The sequence below is a fragment of the Perognathus longimembris genome, chromosome 3, assembly GCF_023159225.1.
Source record: "Perognathus longimembris pacificus isolate PPM17 chromosome 3, ASM2315922v1, whole genome shotgun sequence".
Taxonomy (NCBI): domain Eukaryota; kingdom Metazoa; phylum Chordata; class Mammalia; order Rodentia; family Heteromyidae; genus Perognathus; species Perognathus longimembris.
In genome coordinates, this window is record NC_063163.1 from 87022795 (window position 1) to 87040453 (window position 17659).

General features: G+C 40.9%; 1 protein-coding gene across 10 annotated transcripts in view; it reads right to left on the reverse strand.

Annotated features, from left to right (window-relative positions):
* Clip1 (CAP-Gly domain containing linker protein 1) overlaps positions 1 to 17659 on the reverse strand; it is a 100664-nt gene that overhangs the window by 43647 nt on the left and 39358 nt on the right. For 5 of the 10 annotated variants that reach the window (XM_048343017.1, XM_048343018.1, XM_048343016.1 and 2 more), the window contains 5 exons: positions 13605 to 13802; positions 12976 to 13079; positions 9176 to 9236; positions 7162 to 7194; positions 3015 to 3119 (listed from right to left, as the gene is read on the reverse strand). In XM_048343017.1, coding sequence (XP_048198974.1) covers positions 3015 to 3119; positions 7162 to 7194; positions 9176 to 9236; positions 12976 to 13079; positions 13605 to 13802 — 501 coding nt within the window. The remainder of the gene's footprint in view (positions 1 to 3014; positions 3120 to 7161; positions 7195 to 9175; positions 9237 to 12975; positions 13080 to 13604; positions 13803 to 17659) is intronic. The other 5 variants (XM_048343019.1, XM_048343024.1, XM_048343021.1 and 2 more) reach the window with 3 other exon arrangements.

Consider the following 17659-nt stretch of genomic DNA (forward strand, 5'->3'; position numbering starts at 1 on the left):
TGTCTGTACCTCATTTCCTAACCCAGTGGTTCTCAACATTAGAGTACACATAAATCACCTGGAATGCACACCTAAAATGCAAGGTCCTATCTGTTTCCACATATTTTGGTTCTATTTGAGAGCTGGACATTTTTAAATAAACATGCCAGAGCTTAATCTACATATCATTTTAGTCTCAGGAAATTATTCCCCACTGTTACTGAGGCAATTAGCTCAGTACATGGAATACATGTAAAAGGGTAGCTTTTGGTATAAAAATTATTTGACTGACCTGGGAAATAAAAGGGAACACAATAATTTATAAATACCAGTGATTCCAAATTTCAAGGATCAAAACTACTCCAATTTGAGACTCCTCTCTCACACTGCCTTTATTAGGACAGAAAATACAGACAGGTTTTCTCTGCCTTCTGACACAGATTCTAATATTGATAACACATCCAGGAGAAAGAGGACAAAAAAGCATGAGGGTCTTTGAAACTGCATAATCAGCTACTCAGTATCTCAGAGTTGAATCTCCCAGGTAGCTAGAACTGCAGGCCAAGCAACATGATTATTTTATTTTATTCACATATGTAATAGCACTTCTTGTTTTGCAATATTGGGGTTTAGACTCAGGGCCTTGTAGGCATTCTTACCTCTTGAGCCACACCCCTAACTCAGGAACCACACTTCAACTGGAAATTTTATTTTCCCTGCCCTTGGTCAAAACCAAAAGGCAGCAGGGCTGGGGATATAGCCTAGTGGCAAGAGTGCCTGCCTCGGATACACGAGGCCCTAGGTTCGATTCCCCAGCACCACATATACAGAAAACGGCCAGAAGCGGCGCTGTGGCTCAAGTGGCAGAGTGCTAGCCTTGAGCAGGAAGAAGCCAGGGACAGTGCTCGGGCCCTGAGTCCAAGGCCCAGGACTGGCAAAAAAAAAAAAAAAAAAAAAAGGCAGGAGGCATTGCTTATTGTTTTTCATATTTCCACAGCATCAGGTAGTGTTCATAAATTGGATTCCCTGGCTAAAAAGAATTTTAAAGTGCTTCCTAAAAAGAAATGGAGTATATGAAACTTACCATGAGTCACTAGTTATTTCATACTTGGCAAGCCAAGAGAGAGATCAGTAATAGAAGACACAGAGGTTTTTTTTTTTTTATGGAAATATATGTTTCAATTTGAAATAGTTGGTTGAACCATGTCTTAGATAGATGCCTTTTTATCTAAAGCAAAAAAGAAGCCAGGTGCCAGTGGCTCATGCCTGTATTTTAGCTACTCAGGAGGCTAAGATCTGAGGATCATGGTTCAAAGCCAGCCCTTCATGTCTCCAATTAACTATAACAAAAAGCTTGAAGTAGAGCTATGGCTCAAGTGGCAGAGCACCAGCCTTGAGCAAAAAAGCTCAGGGACAGTTCCTATGCCCAGAGTTCAAGGCCTAGGACCTACAAAAAAATTAATGAATTAAATAATAAAAAGAGGGCTGGGAATGTGGCTTAGCAGTAAAGTGCTTGCCTAGCATACATGAAGTCCTGAGTTCGATTCCTCAGCACCACATAAGCAGAAAAAGCCCGAAGTGGTGCTGTGGCTCAAGAGGTAGAGTGCTAGCCTTGAGCAAAAATATGCCAGGGACAGTGCTCAGGCTCTGAGTCCCAAACACCAGGACTGGCAAATAAATAAATAATAAAAAGAAAGCATCAACATTGGTTGCTGGGGAAACTAAGATATGGGAGAGGAGTTTAAAAGTGAAAAGCACAAATACTTTACTTCATCATCCAGTTACGTCAAAGGACCTAGCAGTCCCTTGTATTTCCCAGATCAACCTTTTGGCTCTCAGGTAATGAAGAAATAGCACCAAAATTACACTTCTTTCTTTTTCTTACCAAATACAGGGAAAGCCATTCATTTTTAGGCTGACTGATAACCTTTTCCATAAAAACGTGATTGAGAGAAAGATTACTCAATTTTCTAGATTTTTAGATCAATCATTTTTCAACAAGAGAAATTTCTACAAATACTAATGATTTGCAAAAAATCAGGATACCAAATTTGATTGAAGGCAGTAATTGTTGACATTTTAAAGTTAAGGACACTTACAGTCAAACTCATGATGTAAAGGTATATATGAATAAATACTTTTATATGTGACTCCAGTTACCTCTCTCAGCACAAAATTACTTCCACAATAAACTCCATCCTGAGGTAGCTAAGAGCACAAACTCCAGAGCCAAATAGCCTAGATGCAAATCCTGGCTTCACCACTACTATGAACTTGTGGCCTTGAGCAAATTAACCTCTCTGTGCTCAGTATTATCAGCTATAAAAAGGAAATATTCCCCACTACTAGGGTTGTTTTGAGAATAAATATTACTTGCAAAGCACTCATGCCATGGCATGATGTAAGCATCTACAGGTATTCAATATTATAAGTGAACAAAAACAGGCTCCAAGGGCCAAACATATTGAACTGGGGATAGTAAGAAGCCATTCTGTTTTCCAACACATATGTCCTTCTTAACCACTGAGATGTCAATATCATGAGTGACACAAAAGAGGTATATATGAAGAAAAGATCAACTTTCATTAAAGTCCTTAACTCAAAAAGAACCAATGTTTCAATTTTCTCTCACCAACAGTGTAGGGAAAAGGCAGGAAATAAACAAATTAACAAGGAATATGAGAACAAGAGGACAATTGACTGCTTGTGGCAAACTGAAGAAATATGTGTCAATGAATTAATACAAAGAACCTCAAGTGCAATTGTGGAATCCATATTGTTTATGTGGTTATAAAGTTTCTTATCTCAATTTCGGTAGGGTTAACCTAAGGAATGAGTCTTCACTTCAGATAAAAAAAATCTAAAGAATACCTGTGCCTACCCTGCGCATAAAGATGTGAGCAATACTAAGCAATACTGAGCAAACTCAGGTTGAACCACTGGGTCAAGGCTCAGGCTGACAGCAAGGCAGGTCACCTGAAATGTCCACCATTCACACGCATGGGGCTGCTTCATTAAATAGTGAAAACCATTACCCTAGTGTCTTCTAACTCCCTCTGTAGTTTGTCAGCTTTGGTCTTTTCAAAGAGCAGGCTCTGTTCAAGCTCCTTAATGCGGGCATGCTCCAGTTTGGTCTGCGTCTGTTAGTAAAAAGGAAGAGGAAGAAAACACAACAGTGCCACCATGACATGCCAGCACAAGAGGAGAGAGAGCGGCATGCAGAGCCACCAGTACCTTCTGCCAAAGGATGAACAAAAGGGGTAATGGAGAAAGGAAAAAGATGGAATTGTGAGGAGTGGGTGAGGATGGATGCTATACATAAAAGGGTGAAGGTGGGCAGAGGATATGAGCTAGTCTGTTGAAAAAGGAAAAAAATTGAAAATACATGAGGCAAGATGGAGTATCAAATGCATGCAGCCAAAAATGTTATATTGATAAGTGAAGTTTATCAGCACAAATTAGAATAGTTAATAGTTCTCTAAGCTATCATCTTCCCTCCACCCCCAAATGACTACTTGACATTAATGTGTATGCAACTCACTTGATGACTTCAAAAGGTAGACAAAAAAACTGGGCCCTGGTGGCTCACATCTATAATCCTAGCTACTCAGGAGGCTGAGATCTGAGGTTTGTTGTTCGAAGCCAATTTGGGCAGAAAAGTACACGAGACTATTATCTCCAATAAACTACTCAAAAAGGGGCTTGGAATATGGCCTAGTGGCAAGAGTGCTTGCCTCGTATACATGAAGCCCTGGGTTCGATTCCCCAGCACCACGTATACAGAAAACAGCCAGAAGTGGTGCTGTGGCTCAAGTGGCAGAGTGCTAGCCGTGAGCAAAAAGAAGCCAGGGACAGTGAGTGCTCAGACCCTGAGTCCAAGGCCTGGGACTGGCAAAAACAAACAAAAAAACAAAAACCTACTCAAAAAAAGTCATAAGTAACCGCTCTGTATATCAGTTTGACAATAAAAAAAAAAAGTCATAAGTGAAGCTCTGGCTCAAGTGGTACAGCACTGGCATTGACCAAAAGAAGCTCAGGGACAGTGCGCAGGCCCTGAGTTCAAAGTCTCAGGACTGGAACAACAACAACAACAACAACAAAAAACTGGATGAACTCTCAGAATGATCTTTGCTGACATGTACATATATGTATGTCAAAGACAATGTGACAATTCTCCAAGTGTTCACATTCTCAGAGCCAACCCTCTGACCTGGCATATAATTTGCCATGAGCAAGAGCCAAGAATTAACCTTAATAAAGGAATTTAAAAAAACTAGAGCTAAGGAAATCACAACACTGGCCTCTGTTGGAAGGGGTGAGAACTGTCTGGGCAAGGTTCTTACCCACATTCTCACACAGGATGGGAATGAGCCCCAAAAGTTTTTTGTTTTTTTTTTTTTTGGCCAGTCCTGGGCCTTGGACTCAGGGCCTGAGCACTGTCCCTGGCTTCTTCCCGCTCAAGGCTAGCACTCTGCCACTTGAGCCACAGCGCCGCTTCTGGCCGTTTTCTGTATATGTGGTGCTGGGGAATCGAACCTAGGGCCTCGTGTATCCGAGGCAGGCACTCTTGCCACTAGGCCATATCCCCAGCCCCCCCAAAAGTTTTAATTTCTTCCAACAGAGACTTTTCACACGATCTGCATATGAGTGCAAGGGATGGGGAAGGAAAATATTTATTCTCTCTCAATCTCTGTCTTTGAGTGTCAAAGAACAAAGAGTAAAGATTTATCTCAGGAGCTGAGAATCTGGCTTAGTGGTAGAATTCTTGCCTAACTTGCATGAAGCCCTCTGTTCAATTCTTCAGTATCACATACACAAAGAGCCAGAAGCGGCGCTATGGCTCAAGTGATAGAGTGCTACTCTAGAGTAAAAGAAGCTCAGGGACAGTGCCCAGGCACTGAGTTCAAGCCCCAGGACTGGTGGAAACAAATTTTATCTCCAACTGTAAGGGACTAATTTTCACTCTAAAATGTTTGTACCAGCTCAGAAGTAAGAAAAGTAGGATACAGTGACAAGACAAATATCCCAGTGAGAACCAGCACCTAAGAGGCCTCACAGGTGCTCCAAGTTCACTCATCATGCAGATAATATGCAGATTATCTAATGGGAACCAAGAAGGTACCCTCTTCCTATCAGGTTCATGATACAGTCTAAATGTATCTCTAAGCTGGCCCACCTCCCCTGCCCAAGAGGATACATACCATAGACAAAAACCCATTCAGCAGCTGCAAGTTACTTGGACTAACTTAAACATTCTGTGGTTCTTACTGTCCTGAACTATCAGTCTGGGTAATTACAGACAATGAGAAAATGACAACAGAGGTCAAAGTGACACCAAGTAGAGCAGAACTTGAGTAGAAATTGAAATGTGAAAGTGACAATTATGTCTTCACATAGTCCACTGGTGGTACCCCAGGGAACTTCAATACATTTGAAGGGTCGCTTTGTTTATGAACAGGTATAAACAAGTCATTATGAGATATTTAAAAGGTAAATTTAAAAACTTCTAAAAATTCTTTACCACATTCTTTATACTCCTCTATAATATAGTAAAATTCAAAATTTAATTGGATAGTCTCCTTGGTTGTTGAATTCATCCACTTTCCTAAGTATCTAATCCAAATTTAAGGAATTGTGGTTACAGCTTCAGGAACTGAAATTAAAATCTAATAGAAAACTGCAAAAGGCCAAGAGCTCTTTCTTCTTTTGTCCCTAAGTTAGGTGTTCTTTGGGAGAAGGTCACTACACGCAGATAATGAGCAAACATCAATTTACTGTGACCTCCCTATCCAAAGATCTTCCAGCTAAATGCACTGTATTCCTCACTGACAGGAATATACACAAATGATCAAGGGCTCCACATCAGCCCTTCATCAGCCTCAAGCAAGGGAACCAGAAATCCACCTCCCTTCCACAGCCCATGGTGAAAGTGTGACACTGAATAGGACAACACTACCTTATAAACTACTGTTTTCCTAGAATAAAACATGGTATCCCGAGAGGAAAGTCCTGGGGCAAGGGCTTGAAAGGAAAGCAAGGCCTTGTGAGAAGCACACAAAGATGCAGCAGGGAAGTCTCATGCACAATGACACTTAGAGGCAGCGAGCCTGTTCTGGAAGGAGAGAAGAGACTCAGATCATTGAAGTAGCTTCGCAAAAAGGAACCCTTCAGAATGATGACCATCTAATAAGTTACATCTGGTCTACTTCAGCTGCCAGAAGGTGGTAAAAAAAATTACTTCTTTGTTTTAATTCTGAGATCTTGTGCACATAAACCAAGGCAAAAAGCTCACAGTCTATCCCGTTGGCATCATAGCTAGAATGGCAATGCTCTCAAGCCCACTTTGGTAGATTTGTTTTGTGTACTCAATCTCAAAAGCAGGAATTAAAAAATAGGCATGTCCAGTAGCCCTGCTACTAGGAAAAGCTCCCTTCAATAAAAATAAGTTTACAACTCATAGTAGCTAAGTGTAATAGTGTGTGTCTATAATCCCAGATACTTGGGAGGCAAGAGGACCACAAGTTTGAGGCCAGCTGGGCAATTTAGTGAGATCTTGTCTCAAAATAAAACTAAAAGAGGGCCTGGGGAATAGCTCTGTGATAGAGTGTTTGCTTAACAGCACCAGATAAAAATTTAAAATGAATAAAATACAATATCTTCACTGTCACACACCAAAGAAAACACTATCAACGAAAATCTGAAGACAGTTGCAGTAGCAGGTCCTGGACAGCAGTGGGAGCACGTGTAAAGGCAATCAGTACTGTTGTCTCAGGATTCCTGCTCTAGATGAAGAACCAACAATTTAGAATACCTCCTCCTGCTTCTCTATAACTTCTTCATCTAATGTACTTAAAGTTTCTTATCAGCTGTCATCCCTTAGAAGACACTGTGAATTAGGTAAAGAAGGATAGGCCTTCAGACAATTTTTCATCTTTGGCAAAAATTCTTTATAAATAAATATTTGCCTGTCCACTCAACAAATAAATTTATGGAACTCAGTCATTATACACAATTTCTTCAGGATACAAATGTAATTGCTTTGAAAGCCACATGCACAGAAATATTAAGGTCAATGTCCCAAGGTCAGAGTATGCAGTTAGTATTTGAGTGTATCAATGAGCATTTTAATCTGAAATCAATCTGTGTTAAGGGAAATATCCACACAGTTAAGTGCCCTCTTACATTCTCAGGATCTTCAGAAATCTGGCTCTTTTGCTATCAGTAAAAAAATAAAAAAATTAAGCAACAACAACAAAAAAGAGATCCAACTAAAGTTTCAATATGTGTTAGGGTTTCAAGAAAACTGATTAATTTCAAGTTAAGTTTATCAGACAGACATACTACTTCTGGTGTAAATATTTTAACTCAAACCTCCCCAAAAAACAGCAGAGGCTGTAATTCATATGAAATTAGATGATGATGTGAAACTTCTAATGAGACTATGGGGTGTTTTTAAATGGATGAGCACAACACAAAAGTCAACTAAAGGATATGACTTTATGAAATGAATGAAACACTTGTTTCTATTAAATTGTTAATAAACCATTAAATTCTGGATCCTACAGAATTCAGAAACTGTCCCTTTACCCTTCTCCACTGAAGATACATTTGTATTCAAAGAAATCAGAGTTCTAGAGTAAGGGTAGCCAATAGACTCTAAATGGCCAAAATATGTGATCTGAAAACCACAAGACTACTGCCATTTTTACTAAAATGTTACAGACTAAAAAACATTACAACCAGGTGTTGCCAGTGGCTCACACCTATAATCCTAGCTACTCAGAGGGCTGCGATCTGAGGATCATGGTTCAAAGCCAGCTAAGGCAGGAAAAATCCATGAGACTCTTATCTTTAATAAACTCCTCAGAAAAAGCCAGAAGTGGTGCTGTAGCTCAAGTGGTAGAGAACTAGCCTTGACCAAAAGAAGCTCTGGAAGCTCCCAGACTAGCAAAAACTAACTAAATACTAAAAAAAAAATTACACAATCTTCCAAATTTTAAAAAGTTAATAATTTATATTTGTCATATATCTGGCAGTGGCTTAAAAAGTATCAAAACCAGGCTGGGAATGTGGCTTGGTGGTAGAGTGCTTGCCTAGATGCATAAAGCCCTAGATTCGACTCCTCAGTACCACATAATACAGAAAGCTGGAAATGGAGGTGTGGCTCAAGTGGTAGAGTGCTAGCCTTGAGCAAAAAGAAGCTCCAGGACAAATGTCCAGGCCCAGAGTTCAAGTCCCAGGACTGGCAAAAAAAAAAAAAAAGTACCAAAACCATTTAATTCTGGTGTTTAATGTAAAATTATGAATTATTCCTAAAACTATGAATAATTATTAAGAGGTAAGAAACCTGACTGAGCATTGATGGCTCAAGCCTATAATCCTAGCTATTCAGGAGACTGAGATCTAAGGATCATGGTTTGAAGCCATCCTGGGCAAGAAAGTCCATGAGACTCTTATCTCCAATTAATTACCAGAAAACTGAAATGGAACTGTGGCTCAAAGTGGTAGAGCACTACCCTTGAGCAAAAGAGCCCAAGGACAGAACCCAGGCCTTGAGTTCAAGCCCTAGGACAAGTACCAAAAAGAAAAAAGAAAAAAAAAGAAAAGAAAAAGAGTGCCAGCCAAAGAGCAAAGTATCAGATACTGAGTTCAAATTCTACCCTGCAACAAAAAGTAAAAGAAAAAAGAAATAAGCTGAAATATAAATTGCTCTTATTTTTATTCTGGTAACTTTAAAAATTCAGCTGTTAGGATGTATAATTTATTTCTTTTCTAAGGTGATAAAAGCCGTTGAGATAAAGCAAAAAATTTTATATGGGCTATTTTGGGTTGTTCTTCCAAAATGCCATTTCTAATAATTAGAAGAACACGTACAACAGTCTCACTTAGGACTGCCTTAAATTGCAGACACACTGCCAGGTTTATGACTTGATAAATCTAATTCATGATTTTGAATTTTCAAGCATGGAAGAGTAATGCACATTTTGCTCTGCCTCAGAAACTGGGAAACCACAATAGTGGGCTCAAGGAAAAGCACCATCACCTCAGCCATAAAGTATTACTATAATCCACATGGGCCAGAGGCAGGCTACCTGCCATTCTCTGAGCTGATTGTTCTGGTCCCAAGGATCAGTAGGTCACTCATATTTCTCAGTACTATTACCCAAAAGGAATTTAGACAGCTGGAAGAGTTTACCTCAAGATCGCCTTTAGTAATTGATTCTTCTTCAACTCGGAATTGAAGGTCCTCGACCTTCCTGTGGAATAAAAGTAAAGCAGGCAGGTAAGTAAACAACAGTCTGCCTTACCTACTCCACTCCGAACACTATAATCAGTACTATGGAGAACTAAGCAGGTGATGGTGAAAAGAAATGCCTTGAGCCAAAGAAAAAAAAGACATGGATGTGAGGCATTCTTCTAGATAGAAGTTTAGGAAACTGGGGCTGGGAATATGGCCTGGTGGTAAAGTGCTTGCCTAGCATGCATGAAGCCCTCGGTTCGATTCCTCAGCAACACACCATATATAGAAAAAGGCAGAAGCGGCACTGTGGCTCAAGTGGTAGAGTGCTAGCCTTGAGCAAAAAGAAGCCAGGGAGAGCGCTCAGGCCCTAAGTTCAAGCCCCAGGACTGGCAAGAAACAAAACAAATAGTTTAGGAAACTGCAAAGGCTTATCTAGAAACTGATTCCAGAAGGCATGAGGTAGGAATTAAGTCAACTGGTTTCCTTGGTCACAAACACCAGAACTCATATAACAAGATAAAATCAGTCTAAAAGGATAATGTTTGATACCAAAGAAAAAAAATTTTCAAAATTTATTCTTAATACAGAATACATAAGGAAGAGCAATACAGAAAACAAATTATGCCACTCTCACATCTGATATTTTATTTTTTGTTGATCATTGGCTTAAACTCTGAACCTGGGGGTTATCTCTGAGCAATTCAGCTCAAGGCTAGCACTCTACCAGTTAAGCCACAGCACGAATTCTGGTTTTCTGGTGGCTAATTGGAGATAAGAGTCTCACGGACTTTCCTGCCTGGGTTGGCTTTGAACGGCAATCATCAGACCGCAGCCTCTTAAGTAGTGAGAATTACAGGCATGAGCCACCCATGCCCCCACTCACATCTGATATTTTATAGTGAATTAATGGGTTTCTTGCATAGAGATCCCAGTCTTAACACCTCCTAGACAATTTTAACATCTATTTCAAAACTAGAAGAAAAGGATTGTGAGTGCTGGGCGCTAGAGGCTCACACATGTAAATCCAAACTATTGAGGAAGCTGAGGTTGTAGTTTGAAGCCAGCCTAGGCAGAAAAATCCATGAGTCCTATCTGCATTTAACCACACACACACACACACACACACACACACACACACACACACACACACACACACACACACAAGCTGAAAGTGGAGCTGTAGCTCAAGTGCTATCCCTGAGCAAAAATGTACCCAGGATTGGCACCAAAAAAAGTTGGGGGGGGGGGGGGACTGGGGATATGGCCTAGTGGCAAGAGCGCTTGCCTTGTATACATGAAGCCCTTGGTTCGATTCCCCAGTACCACATATACAGAAAATGGCCAGAAGTGGCGCTGCGGCTCAAGTGGCAGAGTGCTAGCCTTGAGCAAAAAGAAGCCAGGGACAGTGCTCAGGCCCTGAGTCCAAGGCCCAGGACTGGCAAAAACAAAAACAAAAAAAGTTGGGGGGCTAGGAATGTTGCTTAGTGGTAGAGTGCTGAGCTGGTGTGTGTGAAGCCCCATGTTCCATTCCTCAGTACCACATAAACAGAAAAGGCAGGAAGTGGCGTTGTGGCTCAAGTGTAGAGCACTAGTCTTGAACAAAAGAAGCTAGGGACAAGTGCCCAGGCCCCAGAATCAAGCCCTAGGACTGGCAAAAAAAAAAAAAGTGGGTGACAGTGGTTCACACCTGTAATCCTAGTACTTAGGGGGCTGAGACCTGAGGAACATGATTCAAAGCCAGCCCAGGAAAAGTTGTGAGATTCTTATGTACAATTAACCCAAAAGCCAGAAGCAGAGCTGTAGCTCAAGTAGTATAGCACTATCTCTGAGCAAAAAAGCTAAAACAGCATCCAGGCCCTGAATTCAAACACACACACACACAAAAAAAAAAAACAACCCCAAAAACATGGGGGGGAGAAGGGGGCTGAGAATATGACCTAGTGGTAGAGTGCTCGCCTCGCATACATGAAGCTCTGAGTTCGATTTCTCAGCACCACATATATAGAAAAAGCCAGAAGTGGCGCTGTGGCTCAAGTGGTAGTGCTAGCCTTGAGCAAAAAGAAGCCAGGGACAGTGCGCAGGCCCTGAGTCCCAAGCCCCAGGACTGGCAAACGCAGGACTGGCAAACGCAAGCAAACACACAAACACACACACACACACACACACACACACACACACACACACACACACACACACGGGGGGGGGGGGGACCACTGAATGATTTGGGTAAGAAGCAATCAAAGATCTTATTGATTCTAAAAATGCATGTTTTCTCACTTTTTAAATCTCTCATATTTTGTGTAATTTCAATGTCATCACATGAAATATAATGGTATTCAGAACATTTATAAACTCTAAGTAACAACCACATTGCAAATCTTTTTCTGTTGCTATCTGGTTTTGTTTTTGGTCATGGTAATTTACCCTAGGATGCTGTGCATGCTAAGCAGACACTCTGCCATTGAGCTACATTTCCATGCAACATTATGAATCTTTACAAAATTGAGAAAGGAAAAAGGGATAAAGTTCACAGCCTACATTTAAAATAATAAAGTTCTTCAAATTCACCAACAGTTTTAGTAGAATTAAGAATAAAAAAATCCTGAACTGGGCATAGTAGCAGATGCCTATAAGCCCAGCAGTTAAATAAAGATTCTCATCATAAGTTCAGAGCTTTTAAGCCTACTTGGAAGCTAGTCAGTAGGTAGAGTGACATTCAGAAGGGCCTAGAAAATAATCTGTTGAGTTCTCTTCTTCACTTGAAGCATTTTATTTTGAGACACGACTTGCCTTAATCTCAAAATCTTTCTGCCTCAACTTTTGATTGCTGTATTACATGTATGAAGCGTCTGGTAAGACAGTCTTCTTTCTTTCCAAGATTCTCAAAGGCAAAGACCTTATGTCACTCATCAAATGTAAAATAAATTCATAAAGGGTAGGTAACTATAACCTAAATATCCTCTCACCAGAAATAGCTCCAGGTGAAAACTAGTCAGAATTACTCATATTATTGACTTAGAAACACTGGTTTAGCATACAGGGGATACTTAATAAAATATATGTTAGGGGCTGGGAATATGGCCTAGTGGCAAGAGAGCTCGCCTCATATACATGAAGCCCTGGGTTTGATTCTCCAGCACCACATATCTAGAAAACGGCCAGAAGTGGCGCTGTGGCTCAAGTGGCAGAGTGCTAGCCTTGAGCAAAAAGGAAGCCAGGGACAGTACTCAGGCCCTGAGTCCAAGCCCCAGGACTGGCCAAAAAATAAATAAATAAATAAAAATTTAAAGATATATATATATATGTTAAGGGCTGGGAATGTTGATTAATGGTAGAGTGCTTGCCTAGCATGCATGAAACCCTGGGTTCGATTCTTCAGTACCACATAAACAGAAAAAGCCAGAAGTGGCGCTGTGGCTCATGTAATAGAGTGCTAACTTTAAGCAAATGAAGCCCAGGGACAGTGCCTAGGGCCTGAGTTCAAGCCCTAGAACTGGCAAAATAAGTAAGTAAACAAACAAACTAATAAACAAAGCAATGTTAAATAAATCAGGTTATTTCTAAATGATTACAAACTTCTTAAATAAAGTCAAATCGAAGCATACTCTTCATCCAGTGTGAGCTTGATTTTTGCTAAGGACAAGTTGGTTCTTTGGTTTTAAGGGTGGACAACATCAAATTGTTGCTGGGAAACTTTTACTAAGAAATGAAAAGGAAAAGGCCACACTTGAACAAGAGAACACTTAGGAGATCACCTTTTCTCCTCTTCCAGTTGGTTAAGAAGCTCCACCTTCTCCCTGTCAGCTGCTTCCACCATTGTTCGAAGCTGGTCCATCTTGGCCTCCAATTCTAGGACATGCTAGGGAAGCAGAAATATCAGTGAGCAGCCAGTTTCTGATGCAGATACAGATCCAGGTAAGCATCACTGTGGTGGATGGCATTACTCTAAAACCCTGGCAACACTCCGCTTTCTATTTTAATAGATTATTCTCACCAGTAATCCTAGAAACTAGATGATGAAAAACCACACCACTCAGGCAACAAAGGACAATGTTAAAACAACTCTCTTCGTTTCCAAAGTTGAAACACATGTTAACAGTAATCCACAAACAGGACCTGCTAAGGTCCTAGTAACCAAGTGACTTAACAGAGTGGTCTAAAAACCTAGACCTAATGACCAGAAGGCTGAGGTAGAATCAAAAAGAGCAAAACTTTATTTTTATGACAATAGAAACTGACACCTAAATCACAGCTTTCAAGCAAAGAAATTGATATGCATTTCTGGTCTCAAGACTAACTCCCTGGCTCTGAGCACATCTTTGGCTTCCTCACTATGTTGAGAAAACATCACCATCTCCAGTAGAAGGTCAGTGCCAGACTTCACCTGGTCATGCCCGTCCCGGGCCAGGGCTAGCTCCTGCTCTATCTCCCCCACGTGGCTGGTGGCCTTGGCCACCTCGGCCCGCTCCAGGTCCCGCTCAGCCAGCAGCTGCTCAATGTGCTGCTGCTTCTCCTTCAGTGCCTCCTGGAGGGCAGTGGTGCCCGATATCTTGCGGGCGTAGCGGGAAGAGGTTTCAGTCAACTGCAAAGGAAAGTCAGAGAAGTGAAGAGCGATGGTGCTATCAGGAAGGCAGGAAGCAAGCGATGCATGCATGGCAGGTTTCTCCTCAGCAAAGCAAGAGTGTTGCCCAGATCATAGGTTTGCGAAGTATTCAGGAAAGGAACACATCAATATCAATGTGCAAGATGAACATATGGATCGATGTAGGTACTCTGAGGTTGGCTGACTAAGCCTTGTAGGAATCTAGGAAAATTCCAGTTCCCCCTTCACAAGTTTCAACTCTTTCAGCTTGACTTTAAGAGTTATCTTCTTACTGGGCTGAAGGCATAGCTCAAGCGGTACAGCACTTGCCTAGCAAGTACAAGGCCTTGAGTTCAAACTTCGGTTATCACTAAAAATAAAATAAAATAATCTTCTTGTGATGACATTTTGGCCAATTTTTTGATCCTTAGATTTGAGGCTAAAACTTTCTAAAAGCTTCTTAGGCTTCTATATACTATTAAGTAACAGAGAGGCCAGCCTTTGCTGGGCACCAGTGGCTCACACACCTGTACTGTAGCTACTCAGGAGGCTGAGATCTGAAGATACGTTCAAGATAATGGTTCAAAGCCCAGCCTGGGCACAAAACTCTATGAGACTCTGATCTCTAATTAACCAGCTAAAAGCTAGAAGTGGAACTGAGACTCAAGTGGTACAGTGTTAGCCTTGAACAAAAAAGCTTAGAGAGAGAGAGGAGCCTTGGAGTTACAAATTCTTCAACTGATTTTTATCAAATTTTTCTTCATCATTCTTTCAAAAGAAAAAGCACAAAAGAGTTTCATCCAGGAATCCAGTATCCAGAATTTCAATCCCAATCACCAAAGGCATTTATAAAAACCAGCCTTTATGGCTGGGAATGTGGCTTAGCAGTAGAGTGCTTGCCTAGCATGCATGAAGCCCTGGGTTTGATTCCTCAGCCCCACATAAACAGAAAAGGCCGGAAGTGGCACTGTGGCTCAAGAGGTAGAGTGCTAGCTTTGAGCAAAAAGCAGCCAGGGACAGTGCTCAGGCCCTGAGTCCAAGCCCCAGGACTGACAAAAAAAAATCAGCCTTCATGAGTAAATGAAAGCTATATAAGGGTGTGTGTGTGTGTGTGTGATGCATAAAAGCATGTATGTGTGTATAGGTATATGTCAGACAATATATCCAGACATATATGCCTTAAGAAATATATCATGTGTATACATGTATATATGTATGAAAATATTACACACATACACTGAGTTGGAGGGATGGGAAAGAGATAAGAAGTTTGTGGAGAAAGAGAAATAAAAGGAGAGAAGGCATGAAAAAAAAAAGAACTGAGGGGCTGAGAATATGGCCTAGTGGCAAGAGTGCTTGCCTCTTATACATGAAGCCCTTGGTTCGATTCCTCAGCACCACATACATAGAAAATGGCCAGAAGTGGCGCTGTGGCTCAAGTGGCAGAGTTCTAGCCTTGAGCAAAAAGGAAGCCAGGGACAGTGCTCAGGCCCTGGTCCAAGGCCCAGGACTGGCAAAAAAAAAAAAAAAAGGAAAAAAGAACTGAGAGCGGAGACGAAAGAGAGTCAAGGGGAGGGAGGTCACTGGGATAGGGGTCCTATGACCCCCCATAGGACTCCAAGAATGTGTTCAGTTATGTCACCTGTTAGTCTCTGATGCTGTCAGCTTGTAACTGGACAAAAAATAAGGTATATTCTGTATACTAGGCTCTGGAAGCTGGGAGTGAGGACCTGGCCTTCTCCCTTGACAAGCATTGTCTAAGTCCGTGACTCAGCAGTCACTGGCTCAGGATTAATTCAGCCTTTACTTCATCTTCTGCTAACAAAGCTTCACTTGTCTGAATGTTCTCTTCATCAGTCTGTGGAGCCCTCTTTACAGGGTGTAGACTGATAAGGTAGTGGGGATTTCTCATTTAATAATTCAGCAACTGGATTTCTACGAGAGCCAAAAATTCCAATAAAACCCAAGATGTCATGGAGGCTAGAACATAGTGGGATATCTCTGAAAAAAAGGTCTCAGTGCCCAAGGCTCTTGTCCATTTCTTCTAAGAAAACTGTACACAATATTTCCTGCTCTTCTCTTAGTCTTTAGTCTGTGACTATGTCCTTTTCAATCTCTATATTTCTTGAACTATAATCCTTCTCATTTCTGTGTTAAGCTTATAGCTACAGGTTTTAAGAAATTACAGAAGAAATGGAGCAACTTAAAAAGATGTTCTTGATGTTTTATTTTGGGAAATTCTCTGATTTACATAAACATATTGGTAGGGAAAGGATTACCATTTCTGTCGTTCATTTGACCAATTTACTACTTTTATTATAAGTTTAAATTATACTTTTTCTTCTTAACAGATCTTCCTGAACATTAAATGCTCCCAAACTCTGTACAGAGATAACAAGGAGCCATTACAAGGGTAAGGATGATTTTAAATGTTAAAGGAAAACAGAGATAACTGAAGAATTATAGTTTACACCATATAAATGACTAGATCAAGGCAACAGAATTTCAACATTAGATTGTACTCCATTCCCTTCAATAGCATCATGTCTTTGCAAAGCCGAGTTTTGACTATGGTCAAGACAAAAAGCAAGTTTTGTGAAAAACTAATGAAGAGCTGGAAATGTGGCTTAGCTAGAGTGCTTACCTAGCATGCATGAAGCCTTGGGTTCCATTTGTCAGTACCCCATAAACAGAAAAAGCCAGAAGTGGCGCTATGGCTCAAGTGGTAGAATGCTAGCTAGCCTTGAGCAAAAACCAGGGACAGTGCTCAGGCCCTGAGTTCAAGACCCAGGACTGGCAAAAAAACACCAAAAAACTAATGAAGCATTAATGAAGGGCACAGTGATAAACATAATTCTAAGGTTTAACAATATACACAATGCCCAATGGGTGCTTAGTAAATTACTGGTTATTAAAAAATAATTTTTTTGATTCCCGGTCAGGGAACCAAAACAAAAATAAATAAATAAATAAAATAAAATTTTTCTTTCAATTTCATTCTACTAAGACAGAAATATATCTCTGAGCAAGAAAATTTAAATCATAATTTCAATTATTTTATATCCTCTTCATACTCTTTCCACAGTAATATTTGGTTGAGAAACTACAGCCACCCTACTTAAAAGATACACAGAAACAAGTAGTCTCACAAAACAAAGGGATTAATCTCTTTAATCAATTTTCTTCAATAAATAAAGTGAGCTAAGAGAAATTAGAACTGATCTGAATGTAAGAAGAAAGATGGGGGGAGGAGGACTGGGAATATGGCCTAGTGCCTCATTTACAGGAAGCCCTGGGTTCAATTCCTCAAAACCACATAAGCCAGAAGTGGTGCTGTGGCTCAAGTGGTAGAGTGCTAGTCTTGAGCAAAAAGAAGCCAGGGACAGTGCTCAGGCCCTGAGTGCAAGCCCCAGGACTGGCAAAACAAAACAAAACAAAAAAGAAAGATTGGGGCTGGGGATATGGCCTAGTGGCAAGAGTGCTTGCCTTGTATATAAGAGGCCCTGGGTTCGATTCCCCAGCACCACATATACAGAAAAACGGCCAGAAGTGGCGCTGTGGCTCAAGTGGCAGAGTGCTAGCCTTGAGCAAGAAGAAGCCAGGGACAGTGCTCAGGCCCTGAGTCCAAGGCCCACGACTGGCAAAAAAAAAAAAAAAAAAAGAAAGATTGGTGGGAACAGGACAACATAGTATTTCCCAATTGTTCCTAGAATAGCAGAACAGACATCATCCATACTGGAACTTTCTGAGCTCTCTGTGGGAAACAGTAAATGAAGAACCATAAGATCAGCCTTAGAGAATTGGAAGGCTATTCTCTGTCCCTTGGAATGCTGAGGGTGGCTTGGTCAAGACTTATT